We start from the raw sequence: 26,523 nt of genomic DNA, 5'->3' as shown, positions 1-26,523 counted from the left end.
AAGAAAATCATACAACTTAGCCAGACGGGAACGCAAAAAAGAAATCAAACAAGATCTTTGGTCACAACTCCACGACAGCAGCCAAAGGAAGGATAGCGCCCTATTCTGGCAAGTTATAAGATCTCCTTTTTTGGCCGATAGAACTGAAGGCCAACACCTAGATGTGGCAGTAACTGAAGAAGACTGGGTCATGCATTTTTCCAAAATTTTTGATCCATCTCCCCAAATTGCAGCAGACATTGGACAAGAACCAAGTGAAACCCATATATCGAAGAATAACATCTATCCGATAAATATTCATTTCCAACATAGCGAAATTATCAAAGCAATCAAGGCATCGAAATCAGGCAAGGCTCCGGGCCCCGATGGAGTTCCAATGGACATCTTCCTCCATAATATATAATTTTGGTCACCGATAATCACTCGGGTTATGGCAGCAGTAACTTCGGTTGGGCTCTTTCAGTCATGGTCGACATCAACCCTGTTACCCATCTTTAAAAAAGGCGACCGTAACGACCCAGCCTGTTACAGGCCATTCTCCCTTCTGGATTCCATGGGTAAAATTGCAGGTCGAGTGCTCCTGGACCGTTTACAATCTTGGGCCCAGGAAAACAACATCATAACCGACCTGCAATACGGTTTCCAGAAGGGGCTTGGGACCGTGGAACAGGCCCTCAACCTTGCTCTCCTGACTGGGAAATATGTTGGCGCCAAAGGAGGTAACATCTTCCTCGTCTATGTCGATCTCAGCGTGGCATTTGACTGCGTCCAACATGGAAAACTCTGGGAAATACTCACTGACCTTGGAGTGGACCCCCCATTAATAGTCTTTCTACGTGAACTCTACTCTAATGCCTCAGGGCGAGTTAGATTCGGTACCAACGGTGAGCTGTCCCGCTCATTTCCAATAACAAAGGGAGTAAGACAGGGTTGTGTACTGGCTCCCTTCCTGTTCAATCTTTACACCAATGGACTAGAGCAGGCTATGCTGGAAGGGAGCCAGGATCTACCCCAGATAAACCACCGCCCGATTCCTACACTGCTATATGCCGATGACTCAGTCATCCTAGCCCGTACTTTGAATCAACTTCAGAACCAAATAAACAAATATAGCAGTTTCATGGACTCACTTGGCCTCAAAATTAATATAAAGAAAACCTTTACTATGCACATTGGCCCCAGGGTTAAAAACCATAGATCGATATTGGTGGATAACACGAAGCTGGAAAATCCCTCAGTCTACCCCTACCTAGGAATTCTGGTGGACGATGCTTTAAATTGGCGCCAAGCCACTGCCACCAGAAACCTTCTTTTTCGACGTGCAACATCGGCCCTGATTTCTTTTTCGAGAAAATTGGGGAAACCCGCTCCACTTGAACTTTTGAAAATTTACTACGCTAAGTGCCACAGCGTGGCTACTTACGGAGCAGGCGTATGGGGGTATGGCCATATAGACCACCTACAAGTAACGGAGAACGGTTTTATCAAATATGTCCTAGCCCTCCCGCAAAGTTCCCCGAACTTTGCTTTGCACAGTGAGCTCGGCATGGAATATATTACTGACACTATTCGCTCTCAACCCATTTTACTGTGGCAACGTATATGGACCAAACCTGCGTGTCACTTAACCCGTTCCCTCATCACAGACTGTTTAGCTCTATCCAACTGGCACAAGATCCCATGGCTGATTTACGTACGGAACTTTTTTAATGACCTCGGCTGCAAGTCTTACTTTGAAGATCCTGCTACTACCGAAGATATCTCCAGGAAACACTTAAAATCAATGTGCTTGGCACACCTGAGGGAGCTCCGAAACCAAGCTGAGATCACAAAATCTTCAAATGAACAAATTTGTGCAATACAACCTCTCAAAGGCATGCAACCCTACCTGTCCTACTTTTTGACAAACCACGAGAAATTCTTACTAACAAGATTCCGTTTTAATACGTTTTATCGTTTAGTCTCTTTCCCGGAAATCCAAAACTGGTCTCGCGAGTTGACGAACTGTCCATGCGACAGAATTTCTCCACAGACAACGATTCATGTCACTTTGTTCTGCAAATATTACAAATCTCCACATAAATCTTGGATTATCCCACTCCTTCGATCCAGTGGTCATAGACAGTGCTACTCTGCATTCCTTTTTCTACAGTGCATGAACACATCACATGAAGCTAAATCTATAGTGACTTTTCTTAAAGCCACCATCACATTACGTCAAAAACTTTTAAACTAATCAGAAACATTTAAATCGTAAGCTTCTGTCAAGTATCTTTTTTAACCTTGTCTTTTTTTTTTTTTTTTTTCTTAAACTTATGTTTGTGAGGAAAACTCTCTTTTATGTACTTTTTATGATTATACAACTGATAATCGAATAAAAGTTATTGAACTGAACTGAGTAGTGCGCTATACAAATGCTATGATTGATTGATTGATTGATTGATTGATTGATTGATTGATTGATTGATTGATTGATTGCGCAAGGCAGGCCTCACGATCAAGGCAAGCAAGTGCCAGATCGGGCAGGGTTCGGTGGTGTATTTGGGACACCAAGTTGGGAGCGGCCAGGTGGCGCCCCGCCAAACCCAAAATTCAGACCATCCTGGCTTGGGAAGCCCCCAAGACCCAGACGGAGGTGAGGGCCTTCCTCGGACTCACAGGGTACTACAGGAGGTTCGTCAAGGGATACGGCACCATCTTCGCCCCCTTGACCGAGTTGACTTCGAAGAAGCAACCCCGGAAAGTGATATGGACTGACGCCTGTCAGAAAGCGATGACCGAGAGTATTAAAGCTACCAGAGGGACCAGACAGGGTTGCCCGTCCTCTCCCTTATTGTTTGCCATCTTCATTAGTCCTTTCATCTTGAAACTAGAATCCAATCCGGCCATATCACCAATCAAAAGCATCAATGGCAATACTAAGACGCTAGCCTATGCGGATGACATAGCAATAGTCACCGGAGACCCTAACACAGCAATTAAATCAATAGAAGAAGATGCCAAACAATTCGGGGAGGTCTCAGGATACAAACTTAATCAGGGAAAAACCCAGATAGTCGTTAATAATAAAATCATATTTCTTGATGATCGGGTAGTCACCAACGCCATTTATCTAGGAGTAAATATAACATCTGACCTAGACAATCTAGTCCGTAGAATTCACAATCTTCATCTGACCATAGTGGGAAGATGCAATGCCATCAAAATGCTATATCTCCCAAAATTTCTGTATTTCTTCCGGACCATCTGTCTAGACTTCACTACACAAATATTCCAGGACATAGATAATTTATTCTCACAGTTCATATGGAATTATAAAAAACCACGTAGGGCACTCAAATATATTACACTCCCGAAAGACAGGGGTGGTCTCTCACTACCGAACTTCAAAATATATTGGTGGGCCACTATCATACAGTATAGCAAAAGACTTCTGACCTTGTATAACTACATAGAATGTGAAGAAACGATCCCGACACCACAGGGTTTAATATTAGGTAAAGAAACAAGAGCACATCTCTGGCGACTAACCTACAATTGCCACTATAAAAAAGTACGATTTAAAACCCTAAGGGGTTTATACTCAGCCTGGAACAATGTTCGAAAGATATGGGGGATTGGGAGATTCTCATACTATACAGCGCTAGTGGGAAATACCAATCTACCAGATATATTTAATGATGTGTGCATGAAAAGGTGGCAAAGGGTTGGGATTATCCAGTGTGGTGACTTTTATTCTGATACTGGATTCAAATCATTTGATGAATTAAAATCAGAATTTGGACTAAGCCAATCAGATTTTTTTAAATTTCCACAAATTAGAGATTTCTTAATGAAGAAAGGGGTAGGCCTGGCCAAATTCGGAAAAAATCATACAATATATACAATAATTGGTAGCAACACAACAAGAATAGGGGGTATATATAATAACCTTATATCCGTTTTACCAGACGATGTTTCAAAATATACATTAAAATGGCAAGAAAAACTAGACGTGATGCAAGAAACCTGTGATAAATCATATAAGGCATCTCAATTATGGCTAATGTCAGCAAACCTTCAAGCCCAATATTACAAAACTTTTTTTCCAGTTATATTATACCCCGAACAAGATCGCCGAATGGGGATCAGGCAAAGGTACAGAATGTCCTCGATGTAAACAGCACGAGGCAGATATCGTACATATATTTGCGACATGTGTCGCACTGGGTACAATACGCAGGGAAATATCCTCCTTTCTATCTAAAATCTTTAAATTACAATTTGAAATAACGACGGCAGAATTAATACTAGGTCTACATGGAGATACCAGGCCAAAGGAAATTCAAGGGCTTATCTTTATTTCTGCGGCTGTACTTAGATTATGTTTGGCTTCGGCATGGCTAGACGATAACCCTCCGGCTTTTGAACAATGGCGGGCTAGACTCCTGGCCACATATAATTTAGAAACGGCTATATACCGAAAGAAAGGTAGAAAGAAACAAAAGACGGGTTTGAAAATCTGGGACCCACTAACATGTTGGATACAGAATCTGGGTTGATAAACTTTTTTTTTTTTTTTTTATATAATTTAGTTTGTTTTAAACTATATATCCAGAAAATGCATATTATGGTTACTATAATTTGGACACCAAAACAGTCAGGTTTTCAGTACCGTGTTCCTATTTTTGTTTTGTTTATGTATAAACTCAAGCTTGGGGGGGGGTTGCGGGTATTAATAATAATTCTTTTTTGTTGTAAAATTATGGAGGGGATAAAATTATGAAAATGCTTCAATAAAGATTTTATTTTAAAAAAAAGAAAGCGTTCGACACCCTGAAGACTGCCATGTGCACGGTGCCCGTGCTCCTGGCTCCTGATTTCTCCAAAGAGTTCATAGTGCAGACAGACGCTTCAGAGCATGGGATAGGGGCTGTCCTTTCATAGACGACTGAGGAGGGCTGGGATCAACCTGTGGCCTTCATCAGTCGAAGGTTATTTCCACGGGAACAGAAGTGAAGTGCGATTGAGCGAGAAGCTTTTGCTGTGGTCTGGGCCCTGAAGAAGCTAAGACCCTACTTGTTTGGGTCTCACTTCCGAGTTCAGACAGACCACAGGCCCCTCAGATGGTTGATGCAAATGAGGGGTGAGAACCCGAAGCGGTTGAGGTGGTCCATTTCTCTACAGAGTATGGACTTCACGGTGGAACACCGCCCTGGCATAGACCACGCCAATGCTGACGGTCTGTCAAGGTTTTTCCGCCTTAGTGATGAGGAACTCCCTGGGGTAGGGTAGTTCTCCTCACGTTTCAGCTGGAGGGGACACGTGTTAGACCTGGCAACTTGGCGTGAGTCTCCCTTCCACTTTTTGCTGATGTGCCTCAGATGTTTTGCTGGTGCTCGATGCTCAGGGCACTGTGCCACGGCCAATCCGTGCCGCAGTGCAAGTGCTCCCAATGTAAAAGTGTATATGTAATTGATTTCCACAATTGGCTTATTTGGTTTACTGTCAGTCCCCAGTAAAGTGCACGAGGAGTGCCGGGGCTTGTAAATACAAATGCTGCTAGTGGGCCTGCAGCGACGGTTGCGCCACCCACAGAAGCAGCCTCGTAAGATATGTCTCGGGTCTGCCATTGCAGACCCCGCGTACGGTCTCGTACTGTCACGCTGACTGCGCAAGTGCCCACACTTGCCAGTCCTCGAACCTTCCCTAACCTTCATATCAGTCACCCCTATGGTAGGCCTACGGGCAGGGTGCATTGTAAGCGTAAGGTAGGACAAGCCTAGAGTGTGGCATGTCCTAGTAGTGAATTACCGCCCTTTTCGTTCTTCACTATTGAAGGGCTACCTGTTCTCTTAGGCCAGGATGAGCTGCCGGATCTATTACAGGCTATAGTCCCGGCAGGCTCAGGGAACACGGTAGCACGTCGAGTTTGGTATGCCTGAACTCAGAATAATAAAATACTTCCTTTAGTGAGGTTTATTTTAATATCCTGTGTTTGCAAATGCTACTTTTAGAAAGTTAGCCTTTGCTGGCCTAACTATTTCAGCCCGCCTCTGCCAGGATGTGTATCTGCTGTCTGGGTTTGTGTGAGTGACAGGGCTGGGAGATTCCCGGGGGCCTTCGGGGGCTCCAGGTGGTGAATAGGGTGCTTACTCCAGGATGGGTGGGTGGAGTAGTCCTTGACTCTGAATAGGGTTGTGCTCCACCACCACAATGCTGGCTTCACCTCCTGCAGAGCGTCTGATGTCTCTGCCCTGCACCCTGAAAGAAGACGGCAGTTTCCTGTCAACAGAGTACTCCAAAACCGGGTTGAACTAGGCTCAGGTCCCCTGGCCTGCAAAGACAAAAGAATAGCAGTATAAATATAGGAGCTCCGCTCCTTACAGATCAGATCCAGTTTTGACCACGACGAACCTCTGCCTGACTAGAAGGACCAAAAGAAGCTGAAGGACGGAAACCAGTCTCTATCCTGTAAGACTGACCTGCAGTGGTGCCTTGCTGAGAACGGAGAGGAAAGGACCAGAAAGGACTTTGTAGACTTGTGCCTGAAACAATCTCCAAGGGCTTGATCGAGAGCTTGCCCCCTGAACGGAACCCCAGGACCATTGGGTTCTATCTGCTTGTGCCCGTCTGCTGTTGGGCCTTAGTTCTTATTCCCTTGCCAGAGTTGTGACTCGGGTGCCTTCGCCCCCTCCCAGGTCGTGACAGCTCGGAGCCTGGTCGCCCCGCCATAGAGAGCCCCGCTCATCTCTGAGTCGCTCTCCGCTTCAGTGCCGGGCCGCCCGCTCTCAGGTCACCTCGCCGTTAACAGAGCGCGTTGTGCGCCTCTCATCTTCTCCAGCCGGAATCTGCACGGACAGCATTCCATAGCCTCGGACGGTCCGTACGTCGTAACGTACCCGACTGTCTCGCTTTGCCCTCCTGCATACCAAGACTCGTGCCGCACCTCAAGAAAGGCCTCCCCATACAGTGGTAGTGGAAGCCTGATGTTGCACCCGTCTGCCCAAGAATGCGACGCCCCTCAAAGATCCACGAGTACGACCCGGCGTGCTAAGAAGTAGTACGTCCCGCAGGCCTGAACGGCGCCTCGCCCCGTGAGCTGCATCGATCCTGGATCGCCGCAACCCTCCACAGTCCTGCTCCCCCGCCTCGCTCCTCGAGGGGGACCGAGCTGGAGAGATTCTCTGTAGAACCGTCGGCCTCGTCCAGGGTCCGCCCTCACCAGTAGCCGTGCCAGAAACACCTCGGACTTCCCCTAGCAAGGTACACTTGAACTCCGTCTCGAGTTCACATCGGATCCAGGGTCCGCAACTTTCTTATTTCCCTGTCATCGAACCTTGCTGAACAACGAACATTTAAAGACTAAAGTCGCCTATTGTAATCTGGTGGCCTCAAATCGCTAAACGTTATATGGTCTTGTGATAATCCTTGAATCTATCTTTTATATAAAGTATACGTATTTTTGATATAACATACGACTGGTGTCCATTTGTGGTGGGTCAGTGGGTTTACTGTGTGTGATCATAAATGCTTAACTTACTATCGCCCTGAAGATTAGCCTTGTCTGCTCATGCCACACTACCTAGAGGGTGAACAGGGGTTGTTCAAAGGAGTAGTTCCCTTGCCCTGACGTGGAGCTGAGGGTCCCTGCTTGTCACAAGTACCTACCTGTGCCAACCAGAGACCTCCGGTTCCAACAACACCTAAAAGCAGCTGAGATGACAACACTAGTCACAGACATGGATGGTCTTAAGACACACAATACAAATATGGCATTTACAATCCAGTACGCCACACAGATGCGGCATTACTAGGCTGTCAGTGCGATGGATATGCAATTTGTTTTAATTTCAGGAATTATTCATTTTAGGGAATCTCGTTTGTGTTAATGTATTTTTCTAATTGTGTTGGCTGGTCTGTTTTAAAGCGGGTTTGTGTGGTAGCCTGACTCCTGCACAAGCTAATATTTAAACACAGAGTTACAGAATATTTGATTTGGGAGAGTGTCCAAGATGGTATTTATGTATTATGTATGTACAGCGTGATTATGAGAATGCTTGCATTAATTCAGGATTGGAGTTTTAAGTGTGATTGTATATTTCATGGCGTAAAACATTTTCTTTAAAGGATTGAATATTTCTGTATGAAATACAGATTGTGAGGATGGATTTTGGATGGAACTGACCAGGATTCAACCCCTTGGACGTTTCATAAGTGAGGACTTTTCCACAGGTACACTGGACGTCTTGTGGTGCTCTCCATGCACTGGGGCTCGAGGTGTTGTACACTTTTGGAGGTGTCTTTTTGTTCTTGATGAGAACGAACCTGTTTGTTGTGGCACATTTTGGGGTTTTTCATTTCCTTATGTTTCTGTTACCCGACTGGTGAACACATTGGTACACCTTGTAGTTGCTTCTAGGAAATTCACTGTGCAAAAACCATAGGTTAAATTAATAGATGATAATGTCAGTTATAATGTTACATTTGAAACTTAGAAATCACTGAAATTCACCAGGTGTAGTTTACTGAGCTCACTATAACTCTCGCCCCCACTAATCACTGCTTAAGATCTCACATATTACATCACTTATGACATGTTAAATGACATCATTGATGACATCTAAAATAATGAACCCACATTTGTTTTTTATGAATTTTGTGCCAGGCGGGGGAATTAAATTAGGGTATTCCTACCCTGCCCCCTTATGTACTATTTTTTGAGACACACAGGACACAGGAACCGAGTTTCTATGTCCTGTAAGTGCGGCCGCAGCATTTCTCTTAATGTTGAGTCCAGACAGTCACAACGCTCACCCCCACGGGACCAGTCTCAAGTTGACCAACAAGAAAAAAAAGCCATCTCAGCCAATTAGAATGATTTTTTAAAATTCCCAGTAGATGTATGTCTGGGTAAAACAAACCCTAATTGAAGAACTTTATTATAAACAACACATAACAAAATATTATAACTCATGCACCTCCATACAGAGTGTATTCAGTAGCCAAATTACACTAACTATAACTTGCAACTCTACCATGCACTCTGTTCTCATAAAAGATTTGATCTGCGATATCATTACTCTTCTTGTAAACACTATTATTTTAGACAGTACAAGCGAGATAATATAAAACAGTAGAAGTAGTGCATGGAGAAGGCACGAGTTATAGTTACTGTAGTGTGTCTACTGAGTCAAATACTCTGAGGCTCGATTCACAAAAGTAATCTGAGACAAAATTCTAACTTTACGACTTTTGGTATTCACAGAGGTTATTTACGAGTCATATCTTTTCGTCCGCAGTTGGTCGGGAACAGCGTACAACAGCAGGGTTATGTACAATGAGGGTTCCGTTTTGCTCATAAACAAAACCCAGAATATTATTTGTGTCAGAAATAAATATCATTCATGCTCCTTCTCTTCTGAATCCAGATTTCTGTTCTAGGCCAAGGGACCGGAACTGTAAAGCAGGGAGTCAGTAGTTCTGCATACTAGCCTCTAAGCACTGGAATTCTTTACTGTTCAAGATTAATTTTTACCTAGCCGTCAAGGTTTCAGAAACCTGTTAATAACTAAAATGTTTCAACGTCTCCGTCTCCTCGGATTGGATTGAATGATGGTGGAAGTGTTCTACATCAGGGCTTTAGAGGTAAATGTCAGCACTGCGAGGGTTAACCCAGAGAGCTGCAGCTCACCTTTTTCTGCTTTTACTTCTCCTGCTTTCTACACTGTTCTCCGGCCACTGTCACAGAATCATCAACACCACAACCAGATCTGAATATTCTCCATTGGGAGCTTGTTAAATTGGCTTGAGTGTGTTGGGTGTTTGTGTTTTATCACTAATCTCTAAAATTAGCTGAAAATACCCTTTTAAATCCAAGCATTGTTCATAGTATTGCTTTTACAAGTAACACAATCAGGTGTGCTTGGATTTTTATTTTGTCATAACTCTCTCACAGAATAAAAACCAACAATGTTTCTTTCCATATAGGCTCCCAAATGTTTTCTGGTATTCCATGTTTTACCCCCAAAAGTAGGGAAATGATCAACAGCAGGGAAAATACTCTTTTATAATTTTTTTAAATATTTGTTGTTCTTCTTTCTTACTAGTTCAGTCTTCTAACATCTGCTTTTTTCAGCTAGTATGTGAATGTCCCAGATAATTGTAATGTTATAATTTTCTATAATGCCTTTATTGGAAGAGGAGGTCCCTATCACCTAGAGCCACCACCAAATTCTGGAGCCGTGCGTGTCCGGGCCCTCGCTTCAACACTAGGCTAAGTAAGGACACCATCTGAGATAGCCCTGCTCACCCCCTTAGAAGCTTGGCACAAGCAGCCAGGATTCTCTCCATGGCACGAGTGTTCAGTATGCGCAACCAGGCTCACAGTAACCCCATGATGTCATCACAAATAGATTCCACACGAGTATTGATAAAAAGGAGTATAATCTTTATATAAGCAATTATACGCTCCAACCACATGATACAAAATCAACATATAAGAATGGGTAGTATTCTTTCCGGTGGGTGGGTAGGTTCTAATCCCAACCACCGCTTCTTAACCAACAGTTAAGCTCACTTCTAACCATTTCCCAAAAGGTTATGCAAGTCGTATTGCTAGAATCACACACGTTGCAAAAGGAAACAATACGTGACGATATTCTCTTATACAGTGCAACAGAGAAACAATGCCATACGTAGCACCACAGTCATGTACTTGCAAATTAAGGAATAATGCAATGTGTATCACCATCAGCATGCCCTGTACCAGGAAGAAACAAAGCAATGCGTCATGCTACAATCCTGTACAGTGCAATATAGAAATAATACACTGTGCCACGTTATACTCAGATACTGTGCACTGAAGAAATAATGCAATTCGCAACATTACAATCAGGTAATATGCAAGAGAGAAATAACGTAGTGCGTAGTGCACCAAGCATAAAGTTTGTCATGCACAAATGTGGTCAGGCGTCATACGACGGTTCGATAGTTCGTTAGCAGCAATTAGGCAAAGTGTAATACAGCAGTTTTACGTGCTCCGTTAACAGAGCCCCCGCTATGGATCAAATGTTGACACAAAAAGTTCTGCTTTCCACTCCGGTCCCAGTACTGCCCCGTCCTGGGTCAGCCCGGGCCAGGATCAGAGCCGAAGCAATGGCTCGCGCAGCTGACTGAAGTGGGAGGCCAGGAGAGTGTCCCTCTGGGCCCACACCCCACCCCAGGTGTTAATCCACGTTACCTGAGGGGGCGCAATCCCATTCTCCTCCCCAACGTCAGCGACTTAGGCCTTGATCCAGAACTCCTTCACAGGTTGTGGCGGACTCGGGCCAGTGGCTCAGTTCTTTTGTGGCTGCCGGTTCGGGCTGCTGCTGATTGACTCTGAGGGCCCCAATGACTTGGCCCTCACTCCGGCGGTCTCAGTTCACACCAAGACCCACCCTCAGCACTGTGTAGACTTTACTTCAATTCGGTGCACACTCGAACCCGGCACTCCTCGCTAGCACCTCAACACGCACACCGTACATTCGAGACTCGCCTCTTCTTTGGTGCTTACAACGATCCAGCACTCTTCACCAAGGCTCCGCTTGCACATCAACACGCACCCTGTGCGTTCGAGCCTCTCCTCTTCTCCCGGTGCACACAATGTCCAGGCACTCTTCACCAATGCCCTGGCTGCACCACGACACGCACTCCTGCACGTCAGAGATTCACTTCTTCTTTTGGTGCCTCTGAGACCCAGGCGCTCCTCACCAACACCCGGGCTGCACCACAACACGCAACCAGCGCGTCCGTTTTTCCCTTGGAACTCCAGGTGCCCAAGATCACAGGGTACAACTTGCGAAGGTCTCAGGCTAGACAGAGCACACACACCCACGGTGTATCTGAGAGTCTTCTCTGGAAACTTTTATATTCCTGAGTTTCCAAAACAGGGTGCCCGCTCACCTCGGGCCCTTGGGATTTCAAGACACAGCACAAACCATAGTCTTTTTTCAAGCAGGGGGACCCAGCACCTCCATACACTGTCCCAACAGCATCTTCCTTAGTTAGAAAAGCAAACTGCAGACCAGCCCCAGATCACGAAGCAAGGATTAGACTTTCCCCTGCAGTCTCTTCAGTTGCTCCTTCTTTAGCAGAGGGTCCTCTGGACAACAAAATGGGTCCAAGCCTTTTCAGTCTCAATCCATATCTGTTTCATTCCAATGTTCAGGGGTTTTAGCTCTGATAGTTATACCCCTAACTGTCTTTGAAGTTTGTATGTGCTCAGGGGTCCCTGACCCCTTCCCTAAATCAGTTCTGGGTGTCTCCCTCCCAGTGTCACCTCTCTCCCATTGATACTGGGGGGCTGGAGCCTTAATCCTTCGGCAGGAGATGGGTCAATTGGTTTACAACACCAGCCCAGGCCTTTTCACCTCCAGGGCTTCTCCTCCCCCTACTCTCCAGATGCAGGGCAGCCTGGTGCCAGCTAAACCCCTCCCTGGGTCAAGACCTCTCCCAGCTCCTCTCACCTTTCAATTCCAGACAGACAATCCACATTTCAGAGACACACAGAAATGCTCAGACTACAAACTCAGACACTTTCTAAAAGAGTGGCTTTAAACACACAGTGACAAAACCACCTACACAGAAAGATGCATTATGACACTGTGAGTCCATACATACCAAACTTCACCTCTCCATTATAAACTGACTGAAAACTAGGCTGACAAACACAACACCCAGCCTCCCCCATTCTGTCCTATGGGCAGCATGGCCTTTCAGCAGTGAAAATCGAAATGGTGAGATTTTCAGTTTCAGAACATAACACACACACAGTTTATGTTCTGCCTTTTACCTACACTGCACCCTACCCAGGGGTGCCCCATGTGTATGTAAAAGGCAAAGGCAGGCCTGACAAGTGGTTACATTTGTCAGGACTACATGCTAACTTAGCATTCTGCGCGCAGGCCCTACACTAAAGGCCTAAGTTCCCCTCTCTGCGCGCCCTTGCATTACTAGCCCTTGCACACACAGTGCACACCTCTAGGGACTTTTACTAGTAAGGCAACATACCAATCATGGCCAACCAATCACCATTACAGTTTACATAGGGAACCCTGGTACTTTGACACTGATCAGCAGTGGCAAAGTACCCAAAGCATCTAAATTGGCAACTCTATGTCAGGAAAATAGTCTAGGGGGAAAGCAAAAAGTTTTGGGAACCAAAAAGGCCAAGTCCTACAGCCTTCATACCACAGTGACTGAATTTTGTTTGCTTCAGTGTCCGTCCACAGAAGGGTCAGTATTATTGTTGAAGTACTTAAATTCCTTACCAAATTCACTGCATCTCTATGTTTTTTTCCATGCGTGTTGAGTGATGGTGAGTATCTGCTGATGCCTTTGTAGGGTTAAAAATTGGCAAAAGCTCTTCACACATTCATTGCTATGCTATGGCTTTTCCTCTGTGGCTGTTCACTGATGTCTATGTAGGTTTGATAAGAAATAAAAGCTCTTCACAAATTCACAGCTCTTGAAAAGATTTTCACCTGGATACCTCAATGCTGAATAGTAACTAAAACTACTTTGACTTTCAGTGCATTAGAATGATTTTTCCTCCAGTGTGTGTTCTCTGATGCGGTTTTAGGTGTGATAATTGACTAAAGCGCTTCCCACGTTCACTGCACTTGAATAGTTTTCCCCAGTGTGTGTTCACTGATAACTTAATGCTGAAGAGTAACTAAAACAATTTTCACATTCACTGCAATTGTATGTGTCTTCCCCTGTGTGTGTTCGCTGATTAATCCTTAATGTTGAAGATTCACTAAAACTACTTCCACATTCGCTGCACTTGAATGATTTTTCCCCTTTGCGTGTTCTCTGATGCTGTTTTAGGTGTGATAATCGACTAAAGCTCTTCAGACATTCATTGCACTTGAATGTTTTTTCCCCGGTGTGCGTTTGCTGATGAATCCTTAATGTTGAAGATTCACTAAAACGACTTCCAGATTCACTGAACTTCAATGATTTTCCCCTGTGTGCGTTCTCTGATGCCGTTTTGTGTCTGATGATCGAACAAACCTCTTCTTACATTCACTGCACTGGAATGGTTTTTCCCCGGTGTGTGTTCGCTGATGAATCCTTAATGTTGAAGATCGACTAAAACTACTTTCACATTCAGTGCACTTGAATGGTTTTTCCCCTGTGTGTGTTCGATGATGAATCCTTAATGTTGAAGATGCACTAAAACTACTTTCACATTCGCTGCAGTTGAATGATTTTTCCCCTTTGTGTGTTCTCTGATGCTGTTTTAGTCTTGATAAGTACATAAATCTCTTCCCACATTCACTGCAATTATATGGTTTTTCTCCAGTGTGTGTTCTCTGATGCTCTTTTAGGTGTGATAAGCGACTAAACCTCTTAACACATTCACTGCAATGATATGGTTTTTCCCCTGTGTGTGTTCTCTGATGGTGTTTTAGGTCTGATGATTGACTAAAGCTCCTCAGACATTCACTGCACTTGAATGGTTTTTCCCCTGTGTGTGTTCGCTGATGCTTCCTTAATGTTGAAGAATCCCTAAAACTATTTCCACATTCACTGCAATGAAAGGGTTTTTCCCCAGTGTGTGTTGCCTGATGCCGTTTTAGGTGTGCCGATTGACTAAAGCTCTTCACACATTCACTGCATTTGTATGGCTTTTCCCCTGTGTGTGTTCGTAGATGCTTCCTTAATGTTGACGAACACATAAAACTACTTTCACATTCACTGCAATCATACGGTTTTTCCCCTGTGTGTGTTTGCTGATGTTTTTGGCAAGATGATAACTGACTAAAACTCTTTACACATTCAGAGCAATGGTATGGTTTTTCCCCTGTGTGTGTTCGCTGATGTCTTTGTAGGACTGATAATTTCTTAAAGCTCTTTACACATTCAGTGCATTTGAATTGTTTTTCTCCTGTGTGCATTTGCTGAAGGTGCATTAGTTCTGATGACCAACTAAAGCACGCACAGCATGTGTCTGATACTTTGCTCTTGGTTAGTGTCTCTGAGTTGGGTATATATTTGTTTACATACCATGACTGTACTTCCTGATGGGCCAACATGGCTGATAAAGCATGTGTATTATTCTCGCATTCCCTGTATGTGTGTGATATTTTGCACATTTGCATTTTGATTTGACAAAAATGTTTAATGGTCACCAACTACTTGCCACACTTATAATGTGTGTAAGGCTTCTTTGTGGGCAATTGTGTCTTTAGATCTGTTCTCCTTTTGGTCGGTGAAAATTGGGACAGTACTCTGTATTTTAGACAGCATAACTCCTCTTTACTTTAACTTTTAGTTGTCTGGCTCCATTCTATTGTGCTTTTCTCTGGTTGCTGAGGAACGGCCTGAAATAATTTATAATACACCTCTAGCACTGAATAGTGGTTTGATATAATTTAGAAATTAAAGCAGTGCTGTAATCACATCCTGCATTCGCACAATCAGAGCTGGCATTGGGCATGTTTCCAAAGGAGGTGGTTTATCAGGGTTGTCTTAATTTTCTAGAGGTCATTTCTTCGTCTTGAGGCATGGAGGTGCACAGCTGAGACTCGTAGAATCACGGAATTGCCCTTGTCTGCTTCATCCAGGATCTGTCAGTTTATGTTCAGAATCGGCTGTCTCCGGTGGCACTTATGTTTTCCTGAACAATGGAACTCAATATTTTGGACTGCGTTTTTGCAGCTTTACAGTATTATCTTCATTGGTCTTAAACATTTTGTAAATTCAAGGATTGTTTTCTGTTGGATGTAAAGAGAGTTAACATTACTTAAATGGAAACATATTGGAACGTGCATAGACATTTTAATTGTAAAAACATCTCTTCATTGCCATCTCTGAAACATATGAAGGCACACAGTACCTTCATACGTATACCGTACACAGATATTTAAATACAAATTCTGTTGAACATGCCACATCTTATTTATTTCAGCAAAGGTGGTTATTTACCAGTGTTAATGGAGCAACTTAGTAAAAAAAAAATGTTTAAAGCGCGCAGTCGCCTAGCACTCTTACACTAGTTACAGCTCTACGCAGAGGCATATGGTCAAGATTTTGTTAAAACAAGAACAGCTCTTGGAGTAATAGATATACATTGAAGACCCAAGACAGCGGCGTGAACATTGGAATGCTGCACCATACGTCAAATCTGACTGTTTGCAGAGGGGCCTGGATTTCATTCACTACTCCCACATTATGTTGTAGAGCAGCAGTTTATTGATTTTATTTACTCTGTGGTTTTACTTTTTTCAATTTTTTTTTGCCATTTTTAGTTTGCCAGCTTTGAGACTGGGCTGGTCTGTTGTTTAGTTGTCCCACCTTGAACTTTAGAGCTTGAGATAGCTGTGGTGCATCTGTGTAGCGAGGGCATGAATGGTGAGCCAAAACCAAAGCCTGTTAGCATCCTTTCACTCCTGGACCAGCAGCCGAAGCACTCAAGTCAAATGGCTCTGTCCAGACCTCCTATACCTCGGCTGGCCTCCACGCTTTCAGCCATAAAGTAGGACCTGTTCTTGCCCTTATTCACCTGCACCTCGCTGGCATATCCTTGCTGTCAACATTCCCTTTCTACCCCAAAAGCCTTTGAACAAGATCTTCGAACCACGTAATTCTTATGACTTTTCATGGGTCTTTCCTCCCACTCATTCTTTTCAACATCACCTGTACAAACCACCGTGGCCACATTTAATGGAACAATACTGAGGTGCGCTCATTCTTTACACAGGACGAAGAATGCACCAGAACAACGCACGCTCCACATCACAGAAAGATAAAGTGCCTTCTGCGACTCTCGCACATGCCCAGCAAGTACACAGTCCCTACACAGCTTTTGCTAAGGCCCACATGCTTAGCACTGCTTTTCCAATACACACAAAATCCCATAGGCACAGCTCAACATTGTAAAATAAAATAAATTAATGGAGCGAAACGCACTGACAAATGATCCAAAGTGTGGAGCGGCCACCACATTTCTTTACTATTTCAGCTGGTCCTTCCTACAGCAGCACAGCTTGCTGGCCCCAAAGTGTTCTTTCTTAAAAAGGTGTTATGCATGTGGTATTTGTACAGCACACACCTAGCCAAAAAGCAGTGGTGCTTCCTATCGGGTCCAAGGCAGGGACAGAGTCTACGAGTGATATTTGAGGTTAGCTGGGTGATGGGTTAATGGCTGCATTGTAACCGAAGAGCCTGTAACTAACAGCATGTGCGCCTATTCCTTTGCACATTTCTCCTCTGCTATCAGGTAAAGCAGGCACAGACCCAAATACGTTTATAGCCTAGTACCATTTTGAGATAAAGAACCGGGTACAATGAAGATGACTTACAAAAGCACAGTACTGAGCAACCCATTACAGCCACTCTACCTCTGTCTGAAGAATAGAGGAACAGGAAGGGGTGTTAAATGCCAAACATTAACCTTTCGCCTGCTGTTGAAAATTAGTACGTTCTGGTGAACATTATCTGCGCCATCTTGCCTCTTCCCCTGATGCCACACTTTTGTCGTGCGCGCCCGCCATTTTTTAAGATGCCCCGATCAGAACGAACCCTTTTGCATGCCGCTGGCCCCTGACATAGCCCTTCGCCTTCACTAAGCCTGCACGCTGACCACCCCCCTGCTTGCACCTGCCTTGAGTCATAAACCCCTCTTCGGCGCTGCTCTGCCCCAGGCCCCCATCCTGTTCCCAGCGCGACACCTCCCTGCTTCCCTTTCATGATCTCCGGCCCTTAGATGCAAACCCCCTTTTCCCCGTGTGCCCGTTTTGTCTTCCCCGTTCCCAGGCCGACACCCCGCTCTGCCGATACCATTCCTTGCCCCTCCCCGTACAATAGAAAGCGTCCCCCATCAAAGGATCCCCGGGTTGATCAAAGCCCCCACTCCATGAGACCCGATCAAACCCCCCACATTCCGTGAATCAGCGGAATATCCAGCTGCGTGATACTCATCACCTGTTATGACTAGGGTGGGGATTTCAACTGTAAATGTGTGTGGGAACGGGCCCCAAAGGGGGATTCCGGGAATGTCTTTCCGTATATCAAAGCTTTGTCACATGTATGTAAACTATAATAAAAACCACAAACACTGTATATAAGGGGGCCAGGCCTCAAACGTAAGTTAGAGCACCTCAGAACGATACCTTCTGTCCGTTTCGTTGTGTTCTCCTCCGGAGAGAATAAAAACCTTGTTTCCTGCCTTCCAGTCTCCAGCGCCTGCCTCTTCATTGATTAATTAACTAGAGGGTCACAGAGGCCATACCGCCGGGCAAATATCGATTGTCCCCGACCCGACCCAGGTTTTTACAATTGGCGTCCCAAGCGTGGGGCCCATCAGCGACTCGTGGATCCAGTGGGAGAGGTCCCGACGACAGAGTGAACGACTGCAACGATCGGGAGAGCTCTTGCCCAATAGACCCTCGTCTGGCAGCCGATCATCCGAACTTCACTAGTTCCGAACAGACCTCTCTCGAGTGATCTACGGTCCTGACTGGGAACCATCAGGAGTGCCGTGAGAAATACGAGAAAAAGAGGACGATCGGGCGCTGGATTCGGAAGACAAGAAACTGTCCATACGGTCCGGGTAAGGTCGTGTTACCACGACAAGTTGCGAAAAATTGCTTGATTGCTTGTTTGTTTAAAAATACTAGTATTGCTCTTTTTTATTTGTTTGGAGATTCACTGTCTGCAAACGGAGAAACAACGGGCTCTCTCTTTGCAAGCAGTGGAGGATAGGTAGGGCAGCAACCGTGCTTATTTTTTCTCCCCCACGCAATAATTACTTGAAACTGAACTGTTGTTCGCAAAACTATTGTTTCCTGGAGATTCCCTGTCTGCAAACAGGGAAGAGACCACCCTTTTTGCAGATAGTGAAAAGGGTAGGTAACGCAGATCTTTGCGGACCTACTCATTCTCCCCATTGTTATTTATTGGTCGTTTGGTTATTATCATTTTTTTTGATCCATGAGGTATTCACTGCCTGCAAACAACGTCGAATAGAAATATTCTGTACGGTCTTTGCACCTAGTGATAAGATAGGCAGTGCTGACTTTTTAGTCCCTCGTTACGAGCCGTCATGTCTGTCTTCTCCCCACTGATAAATAGCCTGTTTAGCCCGGACCGCGTATTAGAGGTGGACCATATAGCTCCACTAGAAGGCACCCCTAATAAGGACATGTTCATAAACTATGGATTAGTCACCATAGCCTATAATAAATTGTGGCACAGGTATACCGAAGAGAGTCAAGACAAACAGTGGCCACTGACAGGATCCTTTGACCTTGATAAAATAGAAACGTTAGAAATAGCCCTTCGAAATAATAAGACAACGCCAATTATGCTCGACAGTCTCGGTATGTGGCGCAGAGAAGCTACGAAACGACAGAGAAAAGACGAGGACAAACCAAGTAGAGAAATATACCGACAGGACAACCCCAGGACACCGCTACCCACAACTTATCCCCCGACACTGTGCAAAAGACGACTAGACTTAGGGCCAGACCAATGCGCTTTCTGTAGGTATGTCGGACACTGGAAAGCCCAATGCCCGACTCTACTGAGCGTGAGTAAAGGCAAAGGGCCGACAGGAACGACAGACCGGCAGTACGGGAAAAAGCGCGAGACAAAGAAGAACCCGACTTACATAGACAGACCAGACAGAACCACCACGTTTGATTATGCCCGATGGCACAGATTTCGCCAGGAAAATCTCAGCGGCATGCTCAAGTTCTCCTAGGTCGGGCAATGTCAAGACAGGAACCCAGCCTCGTTTCAAATTCACAGACGGAAAGAGATAATTATGACCAATAACTGTTTTATATTCGTCTTGGGTCTTTGTATGTCGTACTTGTACTGTCCCCCGTCTGAGTTTGTGTGTATGTAATGTACAAATCTGCGTCATCCCTCTACACGTGTTTCCGTGTTACTCAACCTCTGTTAGCAGAAACTTAGCATAAAAGCAACCTTGAAAGAAAGAAATGGTAAAACAAAAACCGTAGACCATTAATGAACTTGAACTTTTAATTTAGCACAACAAACAAGGAATAATAACGGTAAAACTGTAGAAAAATGAAAGTCAAACAGAACATTCGCCCCCCCCCCATTCTGGAACCTTCCAAAGTTGGGCAGGGTTACGGCTACGCCCAACCAACGGCAACCCATATAAGGCGGGCCCGGCCGCCAACTCTTGGACAGGAAATCTTAACGTATGGGGGAGCCGGAGGAGAGGCAGGAGCCAGCAGCCCGGGCTGTTGTAGGTAGTCCCGCCACATGTCCAGAGGAGAACGAGGCACCTTTTTTCCTTTTCTCTTCCGTAACAGCCGCAGCAGCTCTGGACGGCGGGATGTCCTACACGTACCTCCACAACAATTTGTCCAAGTTGGGCTGGGAGGGAGAGGCGACGCGGACGAGCCTCTCCCACCTCCACCGGTAGGAGGTTTCCCAGCCCCCGGCCCGACGCCGAACACCCCCAGTCAGGCGATGGTGCCCATACTTCCACAGCACCGAACACACCATGGTGGCACCCCAGTACTTGCGCAGCACCGAACGTGCAATGGTGGCCATACTCCCACAGCACCGAGCACAGGACTTGGGGAACACCGGATGTGGAGAAACCTTCATGCGGGGCGATGAAAAGGAGCGGCATGGAGTGCACCGGGAGAAGGAGACGATGCGAACCAGTCTCCCTCGCCCCCCAGGTGGGGGCATCACAGCTGCACCCCAGCCGAACGTCCCGCTTTCACAAAACAGGGACCTCTTCCTTTCACTCCGAAGGGTCTCTTCCACTCTTGCAAACTCGACGAGAGTGGCCCCGGTAGGGCCTCAAAATGGCGTCTGGGTCCGCTGGAAGACGGGCCCCGGCCACTAGAGTAACTTTGACCAGCCATATAACTCGGACATTTGCCCCCTGGAGCACGAACCCCCATCTCCGACAGCATCTCCGCAGCCTTGAAGATCCTACAAAGGTCCCCGACGGAACCTTCGGCCTTTGCAGGTTTCCGGTAAGGGACGGCTGCCTTGATCGCCAACGAAACAAACATGACATTGCCACTCCTTCTGTTAGCATGAATTCTAGAACTGCCGAAAAGGACTCTGGTCCAAACTGCCAGTAATGGGAAACATTTCCCCTGATGCTGCTTCCGGACTGAGCCGGCCCCGCCCAAAATGGCGCTGGTATCAATCGGAACTTACAAACACCTCGTGGTGTTCCTTCGCACTAATATAAACTTGATGTTCTGAGATTTTATATGATCCTTTGTACACTTGGCTAGAAAAGACAAGGAGAACTCACTCGACGAACAGTATGAAAGGATCCCCGTTACAAATGTTGATTACAAATGTACAATGTATTATATTTTTATAATTGATGTAAACCTCATTTACGACGCACACGTACGGTATGCATATAGGAAATCCGATTACCACTATTATGATTATGCTTCTAAATTATGAAAATAAATGCCCCCGAACCCCCAGCCAATTAATAGACGTTTTAGTTTCTTACAAATGAATGAGTAAAACTTTCCGATGTTTTTATTGCTGCAAACGACACCCCCCCCACTGTACGCACTTTAGCCATTGCCACGACCGGCCAAATACGACCGCACCCTCATAATCCACATGCTGAAATGATTTTGCAAAATAAAGTTTTTGAAACTTTGGACGGGTATTACATGCTTTATTTTAAAAATGTGGGATCGGTGGGAAAGTTCTTTTCTGTGCACCCTACTCTGCTCTCTCTTTAAGGTTAAAAGAAGATGGTTGCCCAGCCCCGGAGGACGGATCGGATCGACAACACGACACTCCGCCTTCAAAGTACGCGACTGACTCATGAACTCTCGCGTAGAGGAAGACCTTGACTTCCAAGGATGGGTAAAACGAACGGTGTAAATGAGGGAATGTAAAAGGAGGGTGAAATGAAATAATGTAAATGTAATAAAGTACCACGTTCCAAAGTATCAGGGACCCAAGAACCGAAGAACCTTAGAACGCCACAGCGTTGAAAGAGGTTTAAGGACCCCGATAGTGAGATACATCCTTTGACTAGATACCTCGCACTAGGCACCTCTGGTTTCCTTTTTACGTTTCCCCGCACACGACCTATATGGACACACTACCCCCCCCTCGACTCCAGAAACCATATCCCCGGGGACCCTGCCCCAAGGAGGAAAGACGAGTAAGAGGTAAGTAAAGGACTTATGAATCCATGTATTTGAATGCGCGCGAATGCTGTCTCCCCCACCCCCCTTTTTTCCTCCCTCTGCAGGTTACATCAGAGATTACAGCCGAGGTGTGGCGAAGATCTGAAGCCTCGCCATGTCTAATACACGAAGCGGACTGGCGCCGCAAGGTGGTGTCTAAGCACGCCTGCAAACTACTCACGTATCGAACAAACCCGAAAGAAATTAGCACAACCTGATAAAAAGTGATCACCCTTAAACCAGACCGGACGAATGAACCCATGTCACGTATGATGCGAAACTATGAGGGAATGTGTGTGTGTGACTGAGGCGTTGACCCAACTGGTCGAAGGACCGAGAATGCGAGAAGTGCGACAAAATGGTACCTCCTTTCTTCTTTCCCTTTTTTCTCAAAGCACGTCCCCTCTACCCTGTCTAATGCTCAAACTGCATGATTACAAGATTCTAACGCAGACCCGTGAATGCCTTTTACTGTGTAATGCACTAAATAGCCTTTCTTGAATACACTGCCACCCTCTCTGTTGCACGTGTACTATTTAGTCTGCCGTTGCACTCTCTCTCTCTCTCTCTCTCTCTCTCTCTCTCTCTCTCTCTCTCTCTCTCTCTCTCTCTCTCCTCTCTCTCTCTCTCTCTCTCTCTCTCTCTCTCTCTCTCTCTCCCTCTATTTTTGCACTCCCACTCTTCCGAGTGATTAGCCCCGAAATTGGCAGACTGCCACCCCTAGCACACCACCTAATTGGCTTCAAATACCGTCAGTATTTGCACAAAAACTTGTCTTTAATACAATCACCCTGAGGCCGCGTCGTTACCTCTCCTTTTCCGCTAGAAGCCAATGAACCGAGGTTGGGCCGTAAGGGAAAGGACAGGTAAGGCGACAGAGGTTCCCTAATCTGGCCCGAAATAAGGGAACTACATGTCGACGGCTCCTATGGTATAAAGCAAGGACCTCAGAATACGCGACCCTCCCCTCCCCGAATTGTCGCAATACCCAAACCAGGAAAAAAGATCACCCCTGTTACCCCCCTGTATCAGCCGCCCAAAAACTGGAATTATGAAACTACCCCTCATTTCCGGTTGTGAGAGATGGGTCGATTTATGCCCTTACCACAAGTTTCCTATGTCCCTGGTTGTTTCCCATAAAACCCCTGTCCTTCCTAATTAAGTAATCGGGCTGTAAAAGGTTACGTAGGATCCAGAATGATGTTTTACAAGGTTAACAGACTAGTCCAAGGTAAAGAAATCATCAAAATGAACCCCGTAGTAGTTGAAAAGCAGGATGCATCAATAGAAAGGAAATGTTTAGCCATGTTCGTCTCCCGGCAAAATACCTGCGTAGTAAATAATTGTAAAGGAAAGTCATAGTAAATCCAACAAGCCCGTCACCGGTCATTCATATGCCAGTTGTGAACACTAATATGACAGGCATTTTTCATTCTTTGCCTGGAGCTGGGAGAGAAATAGACTTTTTGATTATCTTCATCTGCAAATTCTCTAAAGACTGTCTTTTCAAACTTGTTTAAGGGTACTGCTGTTGGAGGAGAGAAGGACCGGATGTGGGAGCACGAGGCCTGACTGCAGACTAGGGAACACCTGCGACATTAGCCAAGGCGAGACCACGACAGAAAAGAGCTGCAGGACGAGGCACTGTTTTCGACAACATGAGAAGAAAGGGTCGACCTGATGCCCCTGCTCGATGTCCAGTGTCTGTCGACAAGTCCCCGCTCTCTGAATTCAGTCACACGCCCGCCTATTTGAAGTCTCTCGTTCCCCTAGTTTGTTCCTAATTTGGCCTTGCTCCATCCCCCTTTTCCTCTGACCTACCCTATGGACTGTTTTTGTACGCTCTTCTTCCATCTGAACTTTCTGACAAACACCTCAAAGGACACAGGGCGAAAGGGACCTTTCCGACCAGGAACGCGAGGAAAGGGTCGTGCCCTGCAACGCAGAACTTAGAACCGAGCTGGACTCGTAGCTCCACCGCCGGTGCTCAACAGCGCCAACGAAAGGCAGCAAAGAACATTTGACATCCCCAATCGCCGTTTCTACTAGACCTCATTTCTCTCCCAGCCGCCATTGTATTGATCATGCTCCAATCCGAACCTGATATATATGTAATCACCTGCCTGTATGAAATACTTGCTCTCGCTACAGAATCGTTTTTGTATTGCATTTCTATGACTTTCCTGCTAGACAAATTGATCAAAGTTTATCAAATAGGCCCACCTCCTAAAAACTAGAAATGTTAAAATGTATTGTTTACGACTCTTTTCATCTAGGGTTCCTACCGTTTTCTTTCTCATGCCCACCACAATAGAACCGAGTAGAAAATGAACCAGCAAGATGTCTTGAATATGTTAAAGGGAGGACTGTTGAAAATTAGTACGTTCTGGTGAACATTATCTGCGCCATCTTGCCTCTTCCCCTGATGCCACACTTTTGTCGTGCGCGCCCGCCATTTTTTAAGATGCCCCGATCAGAACGAACCCTTTTGCATGCCGCTGGCCCCTGACATAGCCCTTCGCCTTCCCTAAGCCTGCACGCTGACCACCCCCCTGCTTGCACCTGCCTTGAGTCATAAACCCCTCTTCGGCGCTGCTCTGCCCCAGGCCCCCATCCTGTTCCCAGCGCGACACCTCCCTGCTTCCCTTTCATGATCTCCGGCCCTTAGATGCAAACCCCCTTTTCCCCGTGTGCCCGTTTTGTCTTCCCCGTTCCCAGGCCGACACCCCGCTCTGCCGATACCATTCCTTGCCCCTCCCCGTACAATAGAAAGCGTCCCCCATCAAAGGATCCCCGGGTTGATCAAAGCCCCCACTCCATGAGACCCGATCAAACCCCCCACATTCCGTGAATCAGCGGAATATCCAGCTGCGTGATACTCATCACCTGTTATGACTAGGGTGGGGATTTCAACTGTAAATGTGTGTGGGAACGGGCCCCAAAGGGGGATTCCGGGAATGTCTTTCCGTATATCAAAGCTTTGTCACATGTATGTAAACTATAATAAAAACCACAAACACTGTATATAAGGGGGCCAGGCCTCAAACGTAAGTTAGAGCACCTCAGAACGATACCTTCTGTCCGTTTCGTTGTGTTCTCCTCCGGAGAGAATAAAAACCTTGTTTCCTGCCTTCCAGTCTCCAGCGCCTGCCTCTTCATTGATTAATTAACTAGAGGGTCACAGAGGCCATACCGCCGGGCAAATATCGATTGTCCCCGACCCGACCCAGGTTTTTACACTGCTACCGTCAAAAATTAATGAGGTGCAAACATACCTCTGTTCTGCTTGTGTGGAGGGACCAGACTGTTGGAAAGAGATCGATGGTAAACGAGACAGGTGTGGAGGTGAGGAAAAAATTAAACATTACCTGAAAGAGCAAAGAGTTAGAAGATAGATGGATATTAGAAACGGCAATAGGAACAAACAAGAGAAAGAAAGAAACAACTTTTTTTTAGGATAAACATCAGCCCAGTGAATGTTTAAAGATCAAAAATAAGATGTATTTATTTTAATTTAGTAAAACACTGGAAAAAAACAATTTAGAACCCAGAGATACTGAAAACAGAAAAGCCTGTGCATCTTGTTTTTAATGTTCATTATCAGAGAAGAGGACTTGCTTCATAACATAACACAACATAACATAACATAACATAACAGGTGTATTTGTAAAGCGCACGATTACCCGAAGGTTTCCTGGTGTTGAATAACAGATGTTTGTTGTTACCCAACTCAATGGTACTCATTGCACGGGAGGATTAACAAGACCTCGTGTGCCATGACGGTGCACCAGATGCAGGTTTCTGTACTCATGCATTCCAATGGTCTCTGGGAAGTGCAGACTTTTTGTAACTGTGTTTAACGTGGATGCTGATAAAGCTAAGAATGAAATGCATAATAGTCTAGACTTTCTGACTCTTTACACTTAGGATAATCTCAATTCTGAACATGCATACAACACGTATGTCAAGTGTGCACTTGGAGTGTTTTTTCAGATAATGAAGGCGGTTCCCCTAGCACATGTGGAGTTTGATGAGAAGCTGCTGTGGGAAGTCCAAATGTCTCCATGGGCCTACGGTGAGCAGACACAGGCGACCAATACGTTGTGAAATGCATCACGCAAAATAGTAACCCCAACCCAATCCCACCCCCTCCCACAACATGAGCCCAAACCCACTACAGACAATCACTCTACCCTCACACTTCCCCCAAAACACCCCAACGTCGGCATTGAACCCTATGACTCAAACCACAAGTATAGTTACAGAGTAGGCGGAAGAGATGAGAAGATAATACGAAGAAAGACAGAAGGCAGAGGATCAGCAGAGG

At 45.6% G+C, this 26,523-nt stretch overlaps 1 protein-coding gene across 1 annotated transcript in view; it reads right to left on the bottom strand.

Moving 5' to 3' along the window:
• The window catches only part of LOC144804601 (uncharacterized), a 64,908-nt gene extending 39,388 nt beyond the window's left edge, over positions 1-25,520 (bottom strand). Inside the window, 2 exon segments of the mRNA XM_078671919.1 lie at positions 13,980-15,743; positions 25,472-25,520. Coding sequence (XP_078528045.1) covers positions 13,980-15,128 — 1,149 coding nt within the window. The 5' untranslated portion in view covers positions 15,129-15,743; positions 25,472-25,520.
• Positions 25,521-26,523: the final 1,003 nt, after the last annotated feature.

Source organism: Lissotriton helveticus, chromosome 1_2, assembly GCF_964261635.1.
Source record: "Lissotriton helveticus chromosome 1_2, aLisHel1.1, whole genome shotgun sequence".
NCBI classification, from domain to species: domain Eukaryota; kingdom Metazoa; phylum Chordata; class Amphibia; order Caudata; family Salamandridae; genus Lissotriton; species Lissotriton helveticus.
Note: the sequence above shows the minus strand (reverse complement) of the source record. Positions and strands in the feature narration are given on the sequence as shown.